The sequence below is a fragment of the Xiphophorus couchianus genome, chromosome 2, assembly GCF_001444195.1.
Source record: "Xiphophorus couchianus chromosome 2, X_couchianus-1.0, whole genome shotgun sequence".
NCBI classification, from domain to species: domain Eukaryota; kingdom Metazoa; phylum Chordata; class Actinopteri; order Cyprinodontiformes; family Poeciliidae; genus Xiphophorus; species Xiphophorus couchianus.
This window is the reverse complement of record NC_040229.1, coordinates 14083632-14108181: the sequence shown is the minus strand read 5'-3', so window position 1 is coordinate 14108181 and position 24550 is coordinate 14083632. Positions and strand designations below refer to the sequence as shown.

Sequence of the window (24550 nt, the reverse complement as noted above, 5' to 3'; positions counted from 1 at the left end):
TGAAAGACTACATCCACCTGCACCTATGCTTCCCATCTCACACACGCACTCACATTCTCTCTGAGACGGCTTAATGCATGACTCAATGGCGTTGAAAGAAAGGGGGTTGGATAAATTGGAAATGATTAAAAATGCAGAATTGACAGGGAAACCGATAAAAAAAAAAAAAAAAAAAACTTTCTCTTCTCTTCTATAAGTAAGAACCAAAACCAGCATGATGGAATGGCAGGCTTGAAGGGGAGAGAAAGGTGAAAGACAGATGAAAGTGAAGAGAGATAAAAGCCAGAGTGAGGAGGGTGTGGGATAAAGCAGGAGGAAGGGAGGCAGAGATGAAAGCAAAATGAGAAAGATAAGAACAGAGTGAGAGAGACAGAGAGGGAAACGGAGGAAGAGATAGATAGTGTACGGAGCAGAGAGAGAGGTAACCATGGAAACAAGAGGAAGGTACAAAAGAAGAGATAGACAAAGGGGGTTTGATTTAAAAAGAATGAAACTTGGACGAGAGAAAAGTAATTCCGACAGAAATTTGTTACCAGGAGGTGGAGAGATAATAATATATATATATATATAAAAAAAAAGAAGATGAGCGACAGCCATGGAGGGACAGCGCCTGAATGCAGACGCCCGCACGCGGGCGCAAGAGGCACTCCAGAGACCTCTAGTGTTAATAGGCTTCTGTGGTTCATTGTGGGCCTCACCTTGAGTAAATCTGGGGCCATATCTCTATGTAGGACACTCGCAAAGCAAAGACAGCCAAATATCTCAGGTTTCCCTTTTTTATGTCCGTCACACACAGATTTCACATGTAGGCGCAGAGACTATATAGTGTCTTATAATCATAGTTTGCCATAAAGCACATAGCAGGAAGAGACTAAAATAGGATAAAGTACCTTAGCGAGATTCTTCTCCCACCTTGCTGCAATGAAAAACTGCATTTCTGATAAGAAGGTATAAGTTGGTCCTGCTCTCTGTTTGCTGACTTATTGAATGAACTTGGGGTGCATGTTGAATTCTGTACTGCAGGCTATCCATTCCCAATGAATAAATGCAACGTGCCCATATATTAGGATTCATATTTGTATATCTATATAGAGTTACAGACAGACGGAGAGGGATTTTTTTTATTATTTTTTTATTCTGTGGTTTTTGAGTCTCTTGTGGCTATCCCTCCTTCTCCCTTCCCCCTCTCTGTTTTTCTCTCCTTTCTGTCTTTCTCTTTCGTCCTCTGTCTCTGTTTCTCCCCCTCCCTCACTCCCTCCCTTCCTCTTTCTCTTGATCTCTCTCTCCTCCTCTCTCCTGCTCTCTCATGCCCCCCTCTTTTTCTCTTTCTCTATTTCCTTCCATAGCTCTCTGTCTCACTCCCGCGCCCCCCTCTCTGTTCCTTTTATATCCTCCTTGCTGAATGCTCTTCTCCTCTCCTCCCTCAACTCTGTCTTTTCTCCTTTATATTCAGTCTCTTTTTTTTTCAAGCTCTCCCCACACTCTTTTCTCCAATGTTGTCTCCAAGCAGAGTTATTTCATTGGTAATATTCTGTCTTTCCATTTAGTAACTCCACTGCAAAATGGAAAATGTAATCTTTTATTTAGTTTTCCTTCTCTTATGTTTTACTTTTATTTGCTTGTTTTATTTTTTTCTTTGCTGCTCTGGTCATCTCTGCATCCTGTCAGCCAGTTTGCTCAGGAATGATTTTGCTGAGAGAATTGTTTAAATATTAAGACTACAGAAAGGGAAGAAAGCAAGCAAACAAGGGAAAACATCAATACTGAACCCAAAACTTGAAGTTGAAAGAGAATGCTGCGAAAGTTGCTCTTCTTTTTCATGACGAAGACCCTCCTGCTTTTTCCTACCGACCTTAACCAAAGAAGCTCTACAGGGTGTGGCTACTTTTTTCTTAGTGTTTTCCCATGTTCCATCTGCATTGCTACGATTCGAGCTGTCTTGATTGTCTCTTCTGCGCTTATGAAAATCCCTGCTGTTTTTTTTTTTTTTTCTCTATGTGAAAGCCTAATTACAGCAGCTAATCATGCTTGAGACTTACTATTATATCAGCATGCCATGCAGAGGTGAGACTGATCCAGCACTGGAAATAACAGAAGGTGTGTGGGCTTGATGCTGCAGACACAGGTCTGAGAAGATGGCCTGCAGAAAAAAAAAAGAACAGTGACATCACTCCAAAAACAAAACAGAAAAAAAAAAAACAAGAAAAAAAAAGTTCACAACCAAGAGCGAGCTTATTACTCTCAATGAGGATTCTTACCTGAAGACTGAAGAGGCAACTTCCTTAAAACAGAGCAGTACAGCTTCCAGTTTGCCTGACAGGGAGAGGATGTTGAATTATGGCCGTCACCCGGCACAGCGTCTCATACGCAGGTTGAGCAAACTGGGGCTGCATGGTGCCTGTCACTGGGCTGCATGGAGGAACAACACTTACTATATAAGCTCAAGGCGTTGGCTGAAAGCACAGAGAAACCAACGTTACAGAGGCAAAAATGTGTGAAAAGCCTTAACATATATGGAACCATTTTTACAGTGGAATAATCTCACTGTGATTTTTTTGGGGGCGGGGGGGGTAAAGGGGATAGATTCTTTAATTTAAAAAAAAAATTGCCTAGGTGGCAAGGAGAAGCCCAATAGATTTATTTTTCACAAGTGGAGTGTTACAGTTTTGCTATAAAGCTCCATTTCATATATTTTGAATATATTTACCCTTTTATTTTAGAAATTACTTTGAGTTCATTTCAAATGCTATGAACACACAGAGAAAAAAGGTAGAAATGAAAAATAAAGAAACGGAGGTGGGGAAAAAAGTTAAAAGAGAAAGACAGAAATAAGAAGGGAGAAGAAAAAGAAGTATGCTTCTACACCCACAGAAAGAGGAAATAACAACAGAACTGAGAAACCACGGTAACAGACAAAATAAATGAGTATATAACTTTAACAGCATCACTGAAAACCACTTCTTACTATAGTTAATACAAGATGTATTTAGTGGCAACTACAGCCAAATGATAGTGTTTCTGTAAACCCCTGAATCCAAGCCTCTATGTGTAAATTAAAAAAAAAAAAAAGCAAAATACAAAATCATTATTTGTGACAATCATGACACCATCCTACCTCGTGTCCCCCTCAACCCTGCAGTTATACTTTGGACAGTTCAATTTTCCAATAGGACAGCACTTACTCTTCTTCTGGAGCATTTTACAAAATTGAAGCATACAGAGATAGGGATTTTTGACCATTCCCCTTTGAACATTCTTTTTGGATCTTTGGCTCTCAAATGTTGTATTAGACACACAATCTTAATTTTCCAAAAAACATTTCCCACAACATATTGACAGACACAAGTACATATGTTTTACTTTTTTAGCTTGTTAAGCGATGTCGCATAAACAAGACAATTACAAAAAAGGAAACATTCTTTGAAGGTTAGACTTTAACCAACCAGATCTCTGTAACTGCAGAGATGGTTTGTGGCATAAGCAAGACTTGTCAAATTCCTTTGAATTTATTTCGATTTCAAATTTTTAGAAACATATAAAAAAATAAAATAGATATAATCAAACAATGCAAGGCATTGAAGTTTGATAGGTATCTCACTGATTTTAGGATTTCTGCTCCCTGAATCTCTCAACTGGTAAAAAATCTTTCTATCTAAAGTAAACCAGCAGACTGCATTTAGTCATTGATGTTGCAACAATCCATCCTCTTCCTTAGCAAGCATTTAGCGACAGTGGGCTGTCAGTGGCATTGAGGTTTTAACTTTGACGCAATCACTCCTGTTGAGCAAGATAAATATGGCCAGTGGCTAAAAGACCTTTCACTCTGTGTTGCACTGCATTTATACTACAGAGAATGGACAGATAAAAATTAAGAATGTGAAGTTCCTAGAAAGTCTGATAAGCTTTAAAAAGTGTATAACTTTCATCACTTTTTTATTTTAAAAGGCATGTTCGGGGTAAAAATAATTGAGCAGCTGATTATTTTATTTGAGACAGCTACTTCTTCACATTGAAATGTTTCCCTTCTGAATAAAATATACCCACTTAAAGTTTAGCTGTTTTTTATTAGATTGTAGTACTGCAGTAGAGGATAAATTCATTTTAAGGCTTTTCCCACAACAAATTTGCCTGCATAAAAAATTTATTAATAGCATTTGCTTTAACCCCCTTAAACCAGGAAAGTAAGTTGACTTCGATAAATCGCTTGTGATTCATTGAGGTTTTTCTCAGTGGTGAAGCAGACAGTTGATATCTGGATCTGTTGCACCCCACCACCACCACCGCCGCCGCTGCTGCCACCTCTTCTCTGTCCCTCCCTCAAGCTCTCCATCTCCTTGACTTGCTCTCTTTCTCTTGTTAGAAACAATAAGTTCTAACTTTGACCTACATCACACAGAGGATGTGACACTCATGCATGGTCACCCTATGGATAAACAGCTCTAAGCAGGCTTATATCATGGTTTATATGATACACAGTAGACATATAAACCATGTGGAGAACAGAAAGTGTGTTCTTGTTCTGTCTGTGTGTGTGTGTGTGTGCTTGTCCCCTGATCTCTAGCATCAGACAAACACATTTGAAATCCCAGATGAGGGTTAGTGCACTCGAGAGCAGACCAATGGTTCACATCCCTCTCTCTTCCTGCTTTAGTACCTGTAGAAATTATATTTTACTCTCACTTGTAGCCATGAGTCTCATCCCATGTAAATGTAACTAAAGTAAATGGACAAGCAAGCTTTTTTCCCTTTTTTGTATACTGATACAAAGATTCAGGCCTGGAAAGGAGCCAGAGCTTTTCCTACTCCCCCCCCCCAAAAAAAAAACTTTTGTTGTCTGTGTCTTTTTCATTTTCCCCATAGGCTAGTTCTGTGTTGTTTTATGTACGTGTCCCTTGTTGTTTCTTCCATGTGGTTTCTTTGTCTTTCAGCCTCTTATCTCTTTGTTTCTTCCCTTGCTCTCCTTCTATTTTCTCTCCCTCGACTTCCTGCTATCTCTCCGCCTCGCTCACACCCTCACTCAATCTCTTTCTCTTTCCTCTCCCCTCCCCTCCTTCCCTCTCATTCCCTATCTCCCCCTCCGCCCTCCTCCTTCCCCCTCCGCACCCCTTTCTCTCTATCTTTTCTCATTCTCGCAGCACTCCCAGCTGCTGATGATTGATCAAGGTTTTCAAGGTTTGCCCTTTCCTGTTATTTAGCAGGAAATGTTTATGCACAGTTCTCAGTCTTGCAGTCACAATTGGCATGTGTCCACATTGTTTGTTGTGCCTGCCTGCACCTACTCCTGCTTGTCTTACATCCACTTTTTTTTTTCTTTGGTTTTAGTGTGTTTACAAGTAAAGGTAAAGGTGAGGTAATATAAAAGAATAGCCATCTAAATTATGAGGTTTGTCATTAGTGGCGACCTCATCAGTTCTCATCCGGCAGGTAGAACACTCTGCCACACCGTTCTCAAAGAAATCTGGAAGTTCAATAGTTAATGCCTTCTCTTTGCTGTTTTTTCCTTTTTCCTCACTCCCTCTGTCTCTCTCTATCTCCTTTTCCTCTCTCCATTCCCTTTGCTCCCACCCCACCACCTCCACCGTCACTCCTCCTTCTCTTCTTTTCTTTTCTCTTGCTGATGGACTCCTCTTTTTTTATTTTCACACTCCACCATCCCCCTATTTTCTTTTTTTGCTCCTGTTTTCCTCCACACACCCTGCTCCTCTCATTTCACCGCATTTTCTTTCAACTCACTATCTGTCTTTCCATCCCCACCTCTTCCCCCATCCCATGCCCCCCCTTCCTTTCTTCCCTGTCTTTTATTCTTTCTCTTTCTTTCGCCACATCCTTTCTTATACCCCAGCCTTCCCCTTCCTCCTCCTCCAACAGTTCTTCTTTACCTTCTTCCTCCTTTTTTGCAGCATTCTCTTTTTCCCTCCCCCACACCAGTTCTCTTTCCTCTCTCCCTTTTTCTTTCTGCCCCCCCTTGCTTCCTCCACTCAGCTTCACTCCCCCTCCTTCTGCTTCTTTCTTCCTTATTCTTTCTCCCCCATGTCTGTCTCCCTCCCTCCCTCTTTCCTAACTGCTTTACTCTCCTCTCTTTCTCCTACTCTTCTTTTGTCACTCTTTTTTCTCCCTCCTTCTGAATTTCTCAGACAGTATACTTTATTCTTAATTAGTTTGGATGAAGAACTCCTCGCTCTCTGTGAAAAAGTAAAAAAAAAAAAAAAGCTTTTCTCAGACATTATCTGTCTGTTTTGTCACTGACAGACGCACCTCCACCCATAGTGTCTCTGAATGTTTGAGAAAGTCCGTGGCGCCTCTATGAATGAGAGGATCTAAATCACACACACACACTTAATTATATATATATATATATATATATATATATATATATATATATATATATATATATATATATATAAATGTGTATGTCTTAGTGTGCGCTACTGTTAAAAAGAGGGAAATGCAAAGTATCAAGTGTGATCAAGACAAGATAGTAGTAGCTGAAGAGAAATGTGTGTTGAAGGGTCATGTTGAATTGTACGTAGTGAGAAAGGGAGATAAGATGTGTGTGTTTATGAGAGAAAAGAAGAGAAAAGTGAGATGGGAAGGAGAGGGTGGGAGGAAGAGAAAGAAATGGGGTGATGCTGTGCGTGTGCGTGTGTGTGTTGGGGTGAGGGCTGTTAGAGGGTGGTGGGGTGCGAGGGGGGGCAGGCACAGTCAGTTCTGATAACAGCAACAGTAGGAGGAGGATGAGCCGTGGGACCGCCCCACTCTCCCGCAGATATAAATAGGAGGTGGATTTTTTTACTCTACTCATTTCTCCTGAAGGATGAGATCCCTGAAACACCTCAAACATCACTCCAGGAGCAATGTGGTGAGTTTGGGACCCGAATATCTTGAGGGAGATGTAAGGGTTGTGTTAGAGAGGGGGCTGAGGGTTGTTGGGGACTTGTTTTTAGCACTTTGTCAATGAAGTGTTTGCCATAGTCCTGTCCGCGCTCTTACCCAGGAGTTATAGGAAGGAAGAGAGAATGTACTTTTCACGTGTGGCATGAGTGCTGTGGCATATGGACATGTTTTCTGAAAGAACGCTTTCTGTTTCCATTCTAATTGTTTGTCTTTAGGTGTCTTTCAGTCTTGCAACTTTAAATGTGAAAGTGCGCCACTCTCGCAATAATTACCCTACCTTCCCTGTCTACTTGTCATTTGTCTTCTTCTCTTTCATTTTGTCAGCCTTTCATTTTGCTGTGCTTTTTCTTCTCTCTACAGCCCTACCTCCCTTCCTCCTTCACCTCTTTCTCTCTTACTCACTCTGTCTTTCTGTCTCTCTTCGGCTGCCCCCCTCACCACCACCACCCCTCCATACACTCACACCCCCCTTCTCCTTTTCCTTTCTCTCTTCACTCCTCTCACACGCTCACTCAATCTCTCGTTCCCCTTCCCTCCCTCCCCTCCCCTCTTTTCTTTATCTTTCAGCCCCTCCATCTCATTTCTCTCTCTGTCTCCCTCCCTCCACTCCTCCCCCGCCCACAGCTCTTTCTCCTTCTCTTCATACCTCCCTCCCTCTTTTCTCTTTCTCTCTCACTCACACATGCTTTCAAATACACACCCAGTCTCTTTCTTTTTCTTTCCTCACAAACACAGTCTGTCTCTGTCTGACTACTTTAAAAGCAGTAATTATAAATGACATGGTTATCAGGGCATCCAGGTCTACTCCCCTCACCCATGCACACACACACACACACACACACACACACACACACACACACACCTTTATTCCTGTTCTTTATCTCTTCTTTTTTTCTGCCTTTTCTCTGTCTACTCTTTTCTTTTCTCAGAATTGTGTCAGGAAAAGGAAGCAGCTTTTTCTTACATGGCACATTGAAAGCTGCAGAGTGCTACCTGAAAATAAACTACAGGGTTAGAACTTCTCAGAGTAATGTTTCAGCCAGTCTGATCCATGCTGATATTTAATTTAAGTCATGTCTTCTTATACAACAGAGGGCCAGTTTCTTCAGAATGTGAGCACAAGGGTCTGAAACACTTAAAGATTATACAATTGAGTTTTCTGCATCAGTCTGGAATATAGAGCAAGTTCAAAGCCCAGTTGAATGTTGGAGCTTTGAACTTATGAGACCGCCTGCCAGCATATATCATCTTGTTAAAGAGGTTCAAGTTTGAAGGCATTATGAAGTTGGCCACAGTGCTCAGAGAATCAATGAGATGGTTTGCTCCAGTGATGGGCCGACTGTGGTCAAGCCAGGGCGTCCCAGGACCCCACAGGAAGTGCCGAGGACAGTCCACGGAAGTCAGCTTCCTGACCAGGACCTGTATCCCTTGTTGTGTTCTTTATTATTCTAAAACCTGTCAAGGAAGGAAGCTGAGCACAAACACAGATCTACCTTATCTCCTCGATCTAATGTTCTTTGGATTCTGACCGAAGACACAAAGGCGGCATCTGAACGCAGCTTTCTTATTGTGAAAAATAAGATCTTAATAGATGCAAGCTGAAATCATTTTAGTATTCGGTTACAGTTTTATGAGCCTGAAATATGAGGGTATATTTTGTTCTAATAAAATATTAAGTAGTACTTTAACAGCTGTTTCATCAGTCCAAGTTCCATTATGCCTTATACCATGTGTGTGTGCTTGCAGGAGGAAGAAAGTAGCTGTTTGGTGCGAACTTTTCCAAAGATGACTGAGGCCCACGTGGATGTGGGCACACAAACAGAGCCTGTGGTGGTGTTATCACTTGCTCAAGCTGCTGTTCTTGGACTCATCTCCCAGAATGAAATATTTGGGGCTACCATTGCCCCAAATGGCTTTTACACAGGGGAGCCAAAAGAGTGTCCTCCTCCTCCTCCTCCTCCTGAGTCAGTGGAGTATGAGTATGCTGACCAGCTGATAGGTGCTAACGGGGACTACCTGCCAGAGCCTGTTGGTGAGCAGGAGCCCCAGCCGCACTGCAGCGAGAGAAGACGCCCTGGTCCCCGTGGGAGGACCAAGAGGCCGAGGAGCAATGGGGAGATAGAATCTCCTCAGCACAAAGACGTTGCTCCACAGGCTCAGGTTAAAGGGGAAAGACTTGATTTTGACACCCCTCCTTCCTGCATTCACATGAATAACAGACACACGTCCAGCAAATTAGAGGATTCAACCACCCATCATGCCTCCTTGAAAAAGGAACAGACCTGTGGAAACTGTTCATCATGTGTGAGAGTTACGCCCATCCCACAGTCAGAAGAACAGACAGACCTGGAGCATGAAGACACTTCTGTTAGGGAGAAAGAGAGGAAGGAAGAAGAGTTAGTGGTAGCGGAAGAAGAGGAAGAGGCACTGAATCTAAAGACAACTGGAGAGAATAGCAGTTCTCTTGAGAATCGTTATTATGATTCCAATGAGGTGGCCTATGAGTCTGCTGACATGCCGATGCAAGGAGAATATGAGGAGAATGGCCAAGCACAGGCCATGCTGTGGTCAGACCCAGAGGGGCTCGCCAGACGAATGCAGATTGACAGACTGGACATAAATGTACAGATTGATGAGTCTTACTGTGTTGATGTAGGAGAAGGTCTGAAACGCTGGAAATGTCGTATGTGTGAGAAGTCCTACACGTCTAAATATAATCTTGTCACTCATATCCTGGGTCACAATGGAATTAAGCCTCATGAGTGTCTGCACTGCGGGAAGCTTTTCAAACAACCGAGCCACCTTCAGACTCACCTGCTCACTCATCAGGGGACCCGACCCCACAAATGCACAGTGTGTGAAAAAGCATTCACACAGACTAGTCACCTGAAGAGGCACATGCTGCAGCACACAGATGTTAAGCCTTACAGCTGCCGCTTCTGCGGCCGTGGCTTTGCCTACCCCAGTGAGCTGAGAACCCATGAGAACAAACACGAAAACGGTCAGTGCCATGTCTGTACCCAATGTGGGCTTGAATTTCCAACCTACGCCCACCTGAAACGTCACTTAACCAGCCATCAGGGTCCGACTACGTACCAGTGTACAGAATGCAACAAATCTTTTGCATATCGGAGCCAGCTGCAGAACCACTTGATGAAGCATCAGAACGTTCGACCCTATGTTTGTCCGGAATGTGGGATGGAGTTTGTGCAGATCCACCACCTTCGACAGCATGCCCTCACCCACAAGGTACTGGATGTTTCTTTTTTCTACCAGTTAATTGGCTAGCCTCGTTCTACTTTATGTAACTAATTCCTTATTTGAAACAAGATTACAAACACTAAAACATATTTTGGATAAAAGTGTTTAAAGTGTTTAACTTTTTCCTGTCAGTCTTTGATGCATTAACATAGATGTAAAATTGCGCCAACTGTCATTCTTATATCACTGGCTATTCTCTAAAACCAGTTGCTTTGAAAGCATAGTCTTCAAAGGCCTTGAGTTTTTGTGTGCTCAACCCCACCCCCAACAAGTGTTTTGTTTCATTTGCAAAGCTTCTTCTCTTCCTGTTTGATGATTCACAAAGTCTCTCTTGTAGTATATATGATGTATTCTTTATTTTTAATGGTAGATATCTTTTGTTCATGACAAGCATTGCCACGAATTTTTATAATCCTCACATATTTAGATAATTTCTTCCAATTTAGACTTGACCACTTTGTGTTTCCTTCCAGGGCATGAAAGAATTCAAGTGTGACGTGTGTGCCAGAGAGTTCACTCTGTCAGCCAACCTGAAGAGACACATGCTCATCCATGCCAGTGTGAGGCCCTTCCAGTGCCACATCTGTTTTAAGACCTTTGTCCAGAAGCAAACCCTCAAAACACACATGATTGTCCACCTCCCTGTCAAACCCTTCAAATGCAAGGTTGGTATACCAAGGGAGTATAAATATCACATTGAACCAAACTGATGAAGGTTACTGATTCTTCACCTTCCTCCCCCAGGTCTGTGGGAAGTCATTCAACAGAATGTACAATCTGCTTGGCCACATGCACCTCCACGCTGGCAGCAAGCCCTTCAAGTGCCCTTACTGCACCAGCAAGTTCAACCTGAAGGGCAACCTGAGTCGACACATGAAAGTTAAGCACGGCATTATGGACACCACAATAGATGGACATGGTGAGTGGCTTTTGCTCTTGTCCTAATTAGACCTCTTTGGAGCAAATGAAGTTAATGAATTTGTTCATAGGGTTTACCAATAGCACGTCTCCAAGTGGGACTGCTCCGAGGGTTTAATGTCACACAATTGTCACTCAGTCTGTCCCTAATGGACTGTACAGTAACATAGTGGCCAAGCATTTTGATGTTTCTGTCACTATCTCCCCATGTGTTTAGTAAATATAGCAGTGCCTGGTTTAGACATGCCGGTCTCTATCAGTAAAGACTGATGCGGAGGACGGGCAATCTGCTGGATGTCCTCAATGTGGCCATGTGTCTTTAGGAAGAGATCTATGCATGTGTGCAACCATGTCTTTTATTGAATGCAGCATTCCCCTTCCTTTGTCAGAACCCCCCCAGGAGACGGAAGGCCAAGAGGAGTATGAAGACGAGAGCTTTGAATTCAGTGAGCGAGAAAACCGCGCCAACAACAACAACACACCCGATGTGGCCAAACTATCTCAAATGGAGTACTACAGCAACTATGGGAAGGGTGCAGGGCGCTTTAGTGCATCAGGGACAGTACCAAGTACCCCAAACTGAACATGTGCGTTACTGAACATGTGCGTGAACTCATTTAACTTAGGTTTGTTTATTTTGTTTAATTGCTATTAAAGACAAAATGGTTAAGTTCCTCCCTAAAGGGATAGCTTGTGTTTTTTAATTGAGGTTCTTTGAAATTATCAGCAATAGTTTCGTTACCTGTAATTCAAATGTATCATTGAGTTTGTAGAAGAATAAGGAAACTATCAAAGCAATTGACAACTAATACCTGGCAACATACTTGCTGATTGAATATTTCAGATGATTCTTAGCAACTTTAAACCTAAAATTTGTCCACTGAGGTACAGATGTATATATGTAAAACATCTACACTTTTACAAGACTGTTGTTAAAGCCAGTAACTTAAATGTTTCTGTGCACAGGATCCAGGCAGCTTTTCGATGCCCATGAGGCGGATCAGGTGGATGACACAGAATCAAAGTAACTGAGTGTAGTAGAACACAAGTCGCTCAACTGAGAAAACAAAGACAAACTTAACAACAACCACCTTGAGAAAGTTTAGAAAGTTGATATCTGCTAATATAGTGCTCTATCCCCTTGGATGAAGTTATCTTCAGTTAAAGTTGTATTAAAGTGCTGCAATTACCAGTAGCTAAAAATAGTTAAGTCTCCAATCCCACTGAGGTTTTCTTTACTTTACTACAAAGTCATTACAATATAGATGAGACCTATGTGCTACAGGTAGGGAAACCATTGCAGATAATGTGAACAAACCTAACTTTAAAAAATCCTAACAATCCTTTTGGGAATATGAGGAAGCCCAGCAAACTGCACATCAATATGCACTGGAATCACTCAAAATCTGCAAAATGTGAAAAACTGATTATTAAAGGTTATACGAAAAAAGCAGCATAGAAGTATTTAAGTGAAAAATGCTACAAGATCATAACCTGAGCCCTAAAATAAAGCTAATTTTTAGCAAGAGGAAATGCATGTTACATTGCACTTAGACAATCCCAGAGTCTCTCCAGGTGCTGGGGTTTCACCAGTGTGAGCTGTGAATGAAGGGAACAGGTGCTCTTTCACCTACCAAAGCTTATCAAAAGGTTAATGATTCTCTTTGATTTATACTGTGATTAAAAAAAAGGAAAAACTGTAAGAAAAAAAATGTTCTGTGCTTTATTGCATTTTATTGTACAGCGTATCAGTCCTGCTGTATGTTGACTGGTGCATCAAACTAGAGGACCACTGTCTACGTTTTACATTAACAACCATCCTCGTGTATTGATCTCTAGTCTATGAATGTAACTGTTTCTGTGGAATGTTATAAAGCAAATTCAAATGTTCTTTTTTAATGCTTGCACCCCTTTACCAAAGAATTTGACAAATCTTGCAGCTATGGGTGAGTTTTTTTTTTTAACCTAGCTGTTGTGTTGAACTGGGACATTGAATTCCCCAGACTTCATGAAATTACATCCAGGTTTATCCTCCTACCCTTCTATAGATCGCTTCAAAAGATTACAACGGAGATCAGGCTGTAGTGCAGCTTTCAACAAATCTTACCTTTCCCCCACCCTTACTTCTAAGTTTCTGAAGGCAGCACTGCAAAGTGTATTTAAAAAACAATGCAACCCACATCCATACTTTAACTTTTCTCCTTTTAAATTGGTGAATCTCAAACTGAATTGTCCCAAAAAAAAAGAAAAAACTTGGACAGAAATATTAAGTGCCCCAGTGTGTCTGCGAGAGCACACCATCCATCTTGCTGCGTACTGATCTCAAGTGATGAACGACAGCCTCCATACGTGCGACAGGGCCGTGGACCTTGCGGAAAATGATGCGGAAATGCTCAATATATTCAGTTTTCCACTGCTCAGCTTTTTCACACTTTTCAAAATGTTGATATAATGCATAAAAAAATAAAAATTCCTCATTTTTGGGAGTTTTTTTAGCTTCGATGTTCACTGCGTCAATATTTTAGCAAGAATATGAAAATGGGAAGAAGCTCATCCTGAAAGGCTTTCTGTATTAAACTCTAGTGTGAAGATGATATGAATAGAGTTGTATGAACAATGTTGTGTACCAGGCAGAATTGTCAAATAATAAATTTATTTACCATATTTTTGCTGAGTTTTTAATTAATAAATGCCCAGACAAAAGGCTAAACATCGGTCAAACAAGATTTATTGGCAAGCATGTCCGTCAGTCTTCGTTCTTGCTCAAGGCATAACACAGCACGGAATACAGTACACATTACAAAAATAAAACTTGCACGTAATGGGTCAGGTGTTTATGGGGCCATCAGATGGAAGGACGACTCAGTCATTTAATTTCCTATAATAACTAGTAAATCCTACAGTGTATGCTCTTTCGGGTGAAAAGCAAGTGGATTTGTTGACCTTTCAAGTTAAAAATGAGGTACAAAAACATAAGTGACATTGCCACCTCCTGGTTCTTATTGCCCGTTTCAAGTCTTTCACTTGCCGAGGGCTGTATCCAGATTTTTCTTGATGGCGTCGAGGAAGTCTGTAGTATTCACATAGTGCTCATTCAGCTTCACACTGAAAATTAAGCAGAAAGGAAGGAAAAATCAACCAATAACATCCAATATCTACATTAATTGTACAAAATTGTATTAAAATCTGCTTAAACCTGTGCATGGATGAATAGTTTCACAAAAGTGTGCAGTTTCCCCCCCGCCCCCATACATGTTTTCAAAAACTAAAATGAAAAACTTGTAGACTAGCTACAATGCATATATATATTACTGATTAAACACAGATGGGCATTAATAAGTATTCACATACTCCTACTCATTTTCAAATAAGGAAAGGTTGAGTGTAACTTTTGCTCTTATTAGTTTTCTAATATCATATAATCTCAGTTATGGATCTTCACTGATAAGTTTTATGAAAGAACCACCCTGAGAAATTATTTAAGTCTTGACTGCTGATCAGTAGAGATTGGAAAGTGAAAGTCCAATATTATCTCTAATCAGTGAACATGCCATGCAAAACCACTACCAGGTTTGGGTGAAAACACTTCTTTGTTGATGTTGTTAGTGATCAAAAAGACTCATGGCTGGCCATTTTATCAGTGACGCGTTTCCAAATGAAGTTAGTAGTACCACAAAATGCAGAGGAAGCTTCTAGAAAGAAAAATATTTTCTATAGATGTACATCGGATACTAATGCAGAGTGCCACAAAAGGCATTTGGACCTCGGAAGAGAGCTGGGAACTTAATGTATTGCAGCAATTTTTCTCCATTTATCTTTTTGGAGAGTTTAAAACGATTTACAACGGAACAGGCTGGGTTAGAAAACGTTAGCCTCCTGACAATCTCTCGTTCAATGTAAGGGTCTGCTACTTCTGCAGGGAATACAAACAGAGACTGATTTAGTAATGCTAACCACAAACTGCTAACATAAACGGCTAAAGGAAGTTTGAAATGTTAAGTTTATAATCATCTTGTCGTAATTTTGAAATATAACTGAAAGTGTAAAAGGATAGAAATTTATTTTATCTAAAATAAGTTGGACTCAACTGTGGGTAAACTTGAAACCATTTTGTCAGGAAAAAAGGAATATGAAATACGGCACGCCAACATGTTGAGATTTTTTTTAAATGTTTTTGTGCCTTTTATTTCAAAAGATATGCCTGTCCAATAAACTGCTAGTAGTACCTCAGAGTATTTCATTGTAAACATTCAGTGCTGCAGACCGAAACAGCTCAGTAATTATGGGCTCGTATGAAGAATTCATTGTTTTATTTTACCATAAAAAAGTATTTAGAGGTCAGCTGTTAAATTATTCAAAGTAGGGTTTATAATTATTGTGTTTAGTTCTTCAAAATAGGGGATTAGAAATCATCCACAAATATTTCTGACTGGTACATATCTGGTTTCTTTGTTTTATTAATGATGATTTTATTCCCTAACTGTTTTTTTTTTTCTTAGGTTTATTAACATTTACTGCTTATACGTTCATTATTTTTTTTATTCCACCACCGTTTTTAGTGGTGGAATAAAAATCATTATGTTTGGTGGTGAATTACATGTTTAAAATACAATGCTCAATGAATATGGAGATAAACACATCAATTCAGACAAATGAAGAAAACATATCTTGAATATCAGACTACTACACAGTTCCTACACAATTTTCCTGCAAACATTCCATTCTTTTCTGAGCTCAAATTTAAGAAATCTCTGTCCCGTTTTCAAGTATAAATATAGGAGTTCAGTACGATTTTATGGCAGGTTCAGCAGTCAGGTTTCAAATATGTAACATACAAAAAAAAACAGCCTGAACAAAGGGAAGAAGGGACAGACAGATGGGTCGACACGTGAATGGATGAATGGACAGTTGGATGATGGGTAGAAAGATAATGAACAGATGGGTAGATGAACAGATGGATTGAAGAATAGATGGATGGATTGTTGGGGGATGGATGGATCTTTAAAACAATGTAACAGGAAATACAAATCTTTTTTCCATACGTTTCCAATTCTAGAAAATACTGAACACTCTGGAGTCCCTTTCATTTTGTTCTCCAACAGTAATTCCTTATCAGAAAAAGATCTTCTAATCACTGCCATAAAAAATGAGATATCAACATGCTGAAAAAAATAAAATATAACTTCCATCTTCACCTTAAATAAATATTTGCTTTTTAGAATTTATAACACCTTAGCATTCAGTTTTAGCAATCACAGTCTTTTTATTTAAACAATTATTATCTGGGCCTGGGAGTGGGAAAACATCTATCCAGCTTTTCCTTCGGTCTTTCATGCCTTACATTTAAAACAATATACATAGAAAAACAATCTTTTAAAGATTGCCATAAAAACTTTCCATACAAGTCCTGTGTTAACTCATTTCTGCCACATTGTGATAAACCTTTGGGAGAAAAAAAAAAAAAGCTTTACAATTTTATGAAAAGAACACACCACCACATAGGAACAGGATTATGATTTGGGTGGACGGAGTTTTCAGTGGTTTTCCACTGGCTTTCCACTGGTAGGGGAGTGTCTCATAAAATAAAACACTGAAAGAAAGACAACTGAGATTTAACCTAATTAGACGAAGAATCAAAAATCCTCAAAGCCAAAATTGATGCCACATCAATTTGTGGACGGTGCCACAAACCTTTACGTAACCTTGTCATAAACTAAAATACAACTGTGCTTATTGTTTTTTCTTTACTTTTTTGATTTCTGTTTAGTTACAGACCAGGAATGAGCTGGTTAGCAGTAAATAAAAGTCTGTGCCTACTACAGATGTCTGTCCAGAGCAAGCAGAAATCTTGTATCCATAAATGTTAAACTATTGCCTTTTAATTCTTCAGAGTGACTCTGGAATATAGCAACTATAAACAAACGTTTACATTTCTCCTCACATTTTCAGAAACCTTTGGGAGTAAGATTTCCAAACATGAATAATTTCTAATCACAAAAAGTTGAGGATATTCAGTTTCCGGAAGAAATTTCAAGATGAACCTGAAATTCTCTGCAACTTATTAAGTTTACAGGTGGACTTAAAATGACCTTCTCTAAATTTTTGAATTGACATGTCCAACTCTGATGTTTCAGTACTTTTTGCATAACTTGCTGTTCTCTAACAAGGAAGTTGACAACTAAATTCACAACAGGTGTTTGATCCATGAATCGATCAATAAATGGATCTCGAGACTGAATAACTCCAGGAAAGAAACGAGTTTATCAACTCCAGTCTCAAAAAGATAATCGCGGTTCATGCTTTTCCTATTGCCTTACTTTTCTGAGAAGTTACTGGTAAATGTTTCAGTCTCAGTATGCAGATTGTTTCCTGAGTAAATCACCATCAGCTTCTCTATAAATGCCTAAACTACGCAAACCCAATGACAGTTGAAAGATTCAGAAAATAGTTTTTACATGAACCGAAAAGAACAAGAAAACCAAAAAAAGTACAGGTTAAAAGTTTAGAGACAACAGTTGGTCCTGTTTTCCCCCCACAGCAAAATTGGATATAAATGTTAATTAAACTTACTTGGAGAGGCCGTGGATGCAGCCCGCGAGGTCCTTGGTCATGATGCCGCTCTCAACAGTCTCAACACACACTCTCTCCAGAGTCTGAGAAAACCTACAGGGAATAATAATAATAATAATAATATAACAAAATACACACACATTTGTAAAATCTCAATTTCACCTTAAGGTTAGGTAGTTTCCAGACATATTACAGCTCTCACTTTATGAGGTCAGGGTTGCCGTCGAGTTTTCCTCGATGCTCCAGGCCTCTTGTCCAGGCAAAAATGCTGGCGATGGGGTTGGTGCTGGTCGGCCTCCCCTGATAACAAAATAATCACGTGGAAATCAGCTATTTCACATCTCAAAAGATCAGAATTTAACTCCATAGTTATTCAAATAAAAAACTCATTCTATATAATTACATAATGCACAGAGAAATACAATCAATTTTTTTTCATGTTTAAAGGTTATCACTCAAAATTAAGTTTCTCTGAGAAGTAGAACATAAAATGAGACCAATAAAAAAAGCGGCTAAGTTGCGGCTTACATGACCATCGGAAAAATAGTTGACTTGACAGTCATGAACCCCCTCCAAGAGGAGGATATGCTACAGAAGGTCACTGCTGAACATCAGATTGCTGTATAACCCTATTCATGGAGAACTGAGTCAAAGGAAATGGTGTAGCAACAAAAATGTGCAGTACCGAGAGTGTTATCTACAGCCTTGACAGGTTGATGTAGTAGTTCATACAAAACGAGGCCTGAGCAAGAACAGAATGTGTATAATATACATTACATTGACATATTTTGCTGTAGCCAGATTTTTCTGTATTAAAAAGTTTTGTGGCTGTGCGTAATATAATTTTCTGTGAAACTGAATTCAGGGTTTTTAGCACCTACAAGCCATATCTACCGAGATAAACTGAAATAAATGCTTGAAATATATTACTCTCTATCTGTAAAAGTTTCTCTTTTTGAATTAATACTTTTTTGTGATATTTTCCAATTTACCGAGATGCACTCATTTATTTAGGAGGGAATACATGTTGCATTTTATTTTCACCACATGATGGCAGTATAGAGTCACAGTGTAAAACCAGATAATGCAGTTCTGCTGCTCCATTCCCCACACATCTCAGTGGAAATGTTTTCCCAATACAGAGCGGCTGATTGACAAAGACTGATGGCTGCAAACCTTCTGGTGCTCGCGATAGTGTCTGGTCACTGTGCCGTGAGCTGCTTCGGCCTCAATGGTCTTTCCATCAGGGCAGACAAGGACTGATGTCATTAGTCCCAGTGAGCCAAAGCCTGAAAGACAAAGTGAGACCCTTTTTTAGAGCAGCTCTCACATTTTCAAAAAATAAGCAAGTTTTCTTTTCAAATGTCTTACCCTGTGCAAGAATATCAGACTGAACATCTCCATCATAGTTCTTGCAACCCCAAACAAAAGCTCCCGAAGACTTCAGCACTTGGGCAACCATGTCATCAATAAGCCTGTGCTCATACCAGATCTTCAGCTTATCAAACTCTGGTTTGTAATGTCTGTGGGACATAAAAAGAAATATCTGTTTTCCATCCAATGACTTCTAAAGTGCTTTAAAAATAAGTCTTAGACACTCACTTCTCAAAGATATCCTGAAAAATATCTTTAAACCTGCCGTCGTAAGCTTTCAGAATGGTGTTCTTTGTACTCATGTAGAGTGGCCACTTCTTGCCAATGGCATACTGGAAACAGCTGTGTGCAAACCCGGTGATAGACTGGTGAAGAGAGAAAAATAAACAGTTCATGCCTGCTAAAGGTCTTTATCAGCTGTAAAAGGTTTACAACCATCCCCTTGTTGAGATGAAAGTCATGTGCAATGACCTCTTATGTTGTTAAATCAAACAGACCGAGCTGATGAAGGCAAACAAACCAGTAGCAAAGTGGGCTGAAAGATAGCTGGCCGATTGCCAACGCTGTCCAGAAAATTTTACAAATCACCACGTACTGTTTCTTTAAGTTTATTCGTAGTCGTTCTGAACTACACAAACCTAATTCAAATGGTGCATCCATTAAAAGGATATTAAATGTATTTCAGTATATTCATGCAGAGCCCTTTATTTTTTTTTATTCAAAAAATATCCGTTTATATTAATGAAGAACAAAGATCTAGTTGTTTTAAAGTGAAATAAAAAAATAGCTGCATGTTGTACAATAAACATATTAAAAGAAATGCAACAGGTCTTCAGGGTAAGAAACTAAGTTTAAGACCAAATTGTTTGAGCTCAGGCATGTAAATCTCCTTGTTGTCATTGTTTTCATAATTTTGGTTGACGTGCCAAAGCCGCTGCATTTAAGTTCCCTTTTCTCACAAGGAAACCTAAAATTCAGGACACTTTATCAGTGGTTTGAGTTGTTTTGATAGTTTGACCTCAAGCCTTGCGATTTTGTACAAGCAAAATACTGCTTCACAGTTTATCTCTGATAAGAGGCAGAAAGCATGTCTGCAGCCTGGCCTGCTTTGCAAGCTTTCTTCTGATTTTAGAATGTGAATAATAAAAGACTTAAAAAAAAAAAACAGATTATTTTTTTATTTTAGTTAATTTAGAAGTTTGTACAGTAATGCTCTTAACATTTCATTTGTATCAGAGTATTACCTCATGTCCAGTTAAAACAAGTTTGTATTGTTTCATGGGTATTCCTCAATGTTCATCAATAAAATAAGATTAGAACATTGATGGTGTATTGTGACCGTAAACACCTGATAGAGTCAGACATAAAACAAAAATCTGTGTTGCCAGGGTAACTTTTTAAACACCAGTGATCACTCAAAAAACTGCACTGCTTTGACAATGAAAAATACAAAGAATCATGAATCATTTGCTATGTATCTCAATAGTCTTTGCTCACCTCGTCTGTGTTGTACATGCCCATTCCACAACCGCCAGCTGGAAAGTCATAGACCTCCCATTCCTTGTTTGCACTTCCATCAGAAGGTGAGAAGACCATCTTAAATTTGCCAGGCTGGTTCACAACAAAGTCTGTTGCTCTGTACTGTGGAAGAAGACAGAACATTACAATACAACCCTGAATTTGTATGTAGTAAATTTTAGTATTCACATACATTTTCCATTTCCAAACATATGCTTGACAATTTTAAAATTTCTAAATTTTTCCTGTTATGTCTATAAATCCATAATGATTCAAATTCAGCAGTGTTTTTTTTTTTAAGTTAATCAGTTTTGTTTTAAAATGTTTCACAATAAGATTTTTCCAATCTGGACTACATTATCCATACTAAATGCAGATTAAAAGCTGACTTTGTTGTCTGTTAACGGTTTATTTTATTTGTAAAAAACAAAATTAAAAAAAACAAGACTGGCTCATTGGTGCATCTCTAGATTCCAAACAAAGTAAAACTACAGAGATGGGAATTGACCGATTGCACCTTTCATCAGCACTGATTATCGTTTTATCTTGCAGAAATGTACTACTTAATATTTTAGATAAGGAACAAAGCCTTAAAACTACTAACTTCTTTTCCATCCAAATTACATATCCTGACTTTTACATCTTAAATAAAGAATCTCATACTTTTCCATAACTTTCAACAACGTCAAAAACCCTGAAAATGTGTAACGCTGCCAAGCAGAAGCGAGGCTTACTTGATCACCAAAGGCATGTCTGCCAATAGTGATGGGCTGCGTCCAACCCGGAACCAGCCTGGGAATGTTCTGGCAGATGATTGGCTCACGGAACACGGTGCCCCCCAGGATGTTCCTGATGGTTCCATTGGGACTTTTCCACATTTTCTTCAGGCTAAATTCTGCACATAAAAAAAATAACATGGGTGAGAGAAATATTTCAACTAGATGATATTGCACAGTAAATCAACTAAACAGAATTCATTCCTTTCAAATTTTTCCTGATCAATTTGCAGAGAATGTTCTAATATTTATCACCCACAACTGAAAACGTAACGTGAAAGGTTGTGAAAAAATAAACAAGGAAGATTGGGAGTCAAAGATTTGTGAAAGACCTTCCACTCTGGCTTCGTCAGGTGTGATGGTGGCACATTTAACCGCAACGTTGTATTTCTTGGTAGCAAGGGCGGAGTCGATGGTGACCTGGTCATCAGTCTGGTCGCGGTATGGAAGACCCAGATCATAATACTTCAGGTCTACATCAACATTTGTGAGGATGAGCTACAGAACAGGAAAAATAAAAACAATTAACACAAAGAACATCTGGAAACCTCTAATTGTATTACTGTATAGAAGACCATTTGCATTTTTTCCTGAGTAAAACAACTTTAACCGTTATGGTGAACATGACAAGCCAGCTAACTCTCTCACATTCGACTCATGAGCCAACAGCCATCTGTTCTCTCCTCCTCCCCAACATCATGCATAAATAATCCACCACAGTACTATTCCCCAAATCAGTCAATCATAGTCTAGACTATCCCGCCTCTGCGTTTACTCCTTCAGAGCTGGATGCCAATTCATCACCTTCTCTTTGATGAACTCCCAGATGATCCTGGTCATCTCATCTCCGTCCATCTCAACCACCGGGTTGGCCACTTTGATGCGTTTGTCGGCATCTGTTGAAAACGGGAGAATGGGCGTTTTAGTTCTGTGCCCAAATCAAATGAACATACTAATCAAAATGGACCAAATGAGCATTATATTATGAACCAACAAATAAAATCTCCATAGTATTTATTCAAGGATTTTCCCAGGATCTTAGGAATTAAAGAACCAGAAGTCAGAAATAAATTTTTAAGACATTGTGCCATTTTATTTACTTGTTCACATTCCTCCTGGACCAGCATGACAGAATATCTCTAATCATATCTGTTCTCCGTCAGCTCAGTGTGTGAGAGTCCTGCCAGCAGGACAATTTCAGTGAATCTAAAGTACAGGGGGAGGTGCAAAGGATCAAGTGACTCGGATTTCCCGGCTGAATTAATGCTCCCCCACCGCCTTTAAAGCCCTCACAGTTTACTGCAAAATAAACATTAAGGTGTCCCGTGGAACCCTTAAAGAAACAGCAGTCTCTTTGGGTCAATCACCAAAATCAATAAAAATGTAAAAAAAAATAAAATAAAACAAATATATGTGATAAATGTGAGTTTGGTAATACTTTAAACCAACCAAGTATTACAAGTCAAAGAAACATCGTTTCAATTCGGCTTTGGCCCAAACTTAAAACATGACCCGACTCCTGCTGCTTGGTGACTGCGCACCGAAAATATCCTCATAGGATAAACAGCTGCGACCACTGAGTTACAAAATAGACTAATGCAGACAAGAAAAAGGAGAAAACCATATAACTGCAGCATAAACTCAACATATAGTTAGTGTTTTGTGCTGGTTAGTCAACTGGATAATGTTTAGGTTCTGCCTCACAGTTTCTGTCTGAAACTGAAAAAATCTTGGGAAAGACAGTTACATGACGACAGAAACTAACGACAATCTTCTCAGCAAATGTGTTATTTTAGAAAATGTGTCACAGCAGAAAACTACAACAAATTAATTTTTTTGGCTATCAAACCAATCTCTTTCAGCAGACTTGGCTCCAAAGGAATTTAGCTATGACTCATTTTCAGGGTGTGTGGGGGGTCAGTAAACAGGCTTTTTATTCAGGTAACCTTTAAAAAGATATAATGTTTAATACAAAATAAAGAATACTGACGTAAACAGTGACATGAATAATGAGTACGAGTCACTAGAAAATTCTGAGTAATGATGCTCAGATTATTATCATTACTGCAAAGTTTGTGCAACATCCTGTCTGCACATACTTTGCAGAAATCTATTGAAGTCCATTTCTTTAAATCAGACAATAATGTGTGAGAAAATTAACAGTCTGTAACAGTATGCTGTCTATGCTAGCTACACAGACAACAACTATTTTTGAGTGTGAACATGAAAATAATTCTGAAATATCTGTAAAAATCCTGTCCTGATACCCGTTTGGTTTCTCCCTGCATAGATATCTTTTTCTCAGCAAGTTGTAATCCCTCCTTACCTGAGAAGACCCTGCATCATCGTCCCTGCTGCTGGCCTCTGGTCTAATGTCTCCTCCCTGACTTTACTCTATTGTGACAATGAAGATTTCTTTTAACAAAGCAATAGTGAGCACAGAAATCAAAGAGGATTTAGTTTATTCCTAGGATTATATCACCAGAAAAGGATGGTACATAGATAGAGGTGGGATTAGCCAAAATTTTCACTTAGGTAAAAGTAACTGCACTTCAATGCTTTTACTCAAGTAAAAGTCGGTCTGTTTGGAAAAAAGAGTGCAAATGTTTTTTGCAGGCTCTGGCTAGTTAGCTGCCATGATTCTAGCACACACAAGCGTGCTACAGGTGTCCCATTGCCAACCCACACAGGTGTAAAACTGACATCATGTGTACGCTTGTGATGCGTTTAAAAATCAGCTAGGAAAAACAAGTTAAGGCATGCCAACTATAGATTACACACTGCTTTTAAAAAGTGCGGAGGACAGATACGGGAGGACAGGTACCTGTTGCAGTCTGTCCTGGGGGGCCGGATACCTGAATGGGTGGGCCCGGCCCACCCTCTGGCACTGGGACTGACTTTGAGTGCATCACGCATTAGACAAAGAAAGAAGACCTTTGGAGCTTCACCACTGGCCCTTTGAGATGGATATTATTTTCTCCACCATGCTTGAATTTAATTAGATAGAATAAAACCTAAGTATCTATTTTCACTAGGTAGAAACACCCCTTGCTTTGATATTTATTGCTTCTGAATCTGAAAGTGCATATAAAGTGCCACTCTATATCTGCACGTAGCCATATTGAGAATACAGCTCATGATAAAAAGAAATATTAGCAGAATTAAAAACCTTACTAGAGACATAGTAGGATGCTTTTTAATATGCATCACACTTTCTTTTCTTTTTAGCTACTCAAAAG

The 24550-nt window shown here is 39.4% G+C and overlaps 2 protein-coding genes across 3 annotated transcripts in view; one reads left to right on the top strand and one right to left on the bottom strand.

The window, feature by feature from the left end:
* Positions 1 to 6814: 6814 nt before the first annotated feature.
* znf710a (zinc finger protein 710a) lies at positions 6815 to 13358 on the top strand. The gene is made up of 5 exons (XM_028033567.1): positions 6815 to 6859; positions 8641 to 10143; positions 10629 to 10820; positions 10900 to 11074; positions 11463 to 13358. Exons 1-5 carry the CDS (start codon positions 6815 to 6817, stop codon positions 11654 to 11656), a joined length of 2109 nt encoding a protein of 702 aa, XP_027889368.1. The 3' UTR covers positions 11657 to 13358.
* A 426-nt stretch (positions 13359 to 13784) lies between these two features.
* The window catches only part of idh2 (isocitrate dehydrogenase (NADP(+)) 2), a 14130-nt gene continuing 3364 nt past the window's right edge, over positions 13785 to 24550 (bottom strand). Inside the window, exons 2-11 of one of the 2 annotated variants that reach the window (XM_028033586.1) lie at positions 22116 to 22207; positions 21644 to 21809; positions 21270 to 21430; positions 20515 to 20658; positions 19246 to 19382; positions 19015 to 19166; positions 18820 to 18932; positions 17846 to 17943; positions 17644 to 17736; positions 13785 to 14178 (exon numbers count right to left, since the gene is read on the bottom strand). In XM_028033586.1, the coding sequence (XP_027889387.1) occupies positions 14094 to 14178; positions 17644 to 17736; positions 17846 to 17943; positions 18820 to 18932; positions 19015 to 19166; positions 19246 to 19382; positions 20515 to 20658; positions 21270 to 21430; positions 21644 to 21809; positions 22116 to 22207 (1241 nt within the window). In that variant the 3' untranslated portion in view covers positions 13785 to 14093. Of the gene's footprint in view, positions 14179 to 17643; positions 17737 to 17805; positions 17944 to 18819; positions 18933 to 19014; positions 19167 to 19245; positions 19383 to 20514; positions 20659 to 21269; positions 21431 to 21643; positions 21810 to 22115; positions 22208 to 24550 lie in introns of those variants that run through there. The other variant, XM_028033598.1, reaches the window with a different exon arrangement.

Coding starts and splice junctions, on each gene's coding strand:
- znf710a (XM_028033567.1), top strand. CDS start 6,815: ATGAGATCCCTGAAACACCTCAAACATCACTCCAGGAGCAATGTG. Junction 6,860..8,640: donor ATCACTCCAGGAGCAATGTG/GTGAGTTTGGGA, acceptor GTGTGCTTGCAG/GAGGAAGAAAGTAGCTGTTT. Junction 10,821..10,899: donor TCAAACCCTTCAAATGCAAG/GTTGGTATACCA, acceptor TTCCTCCCCCAG/GTCTGTGGGAAGTCATTCAA.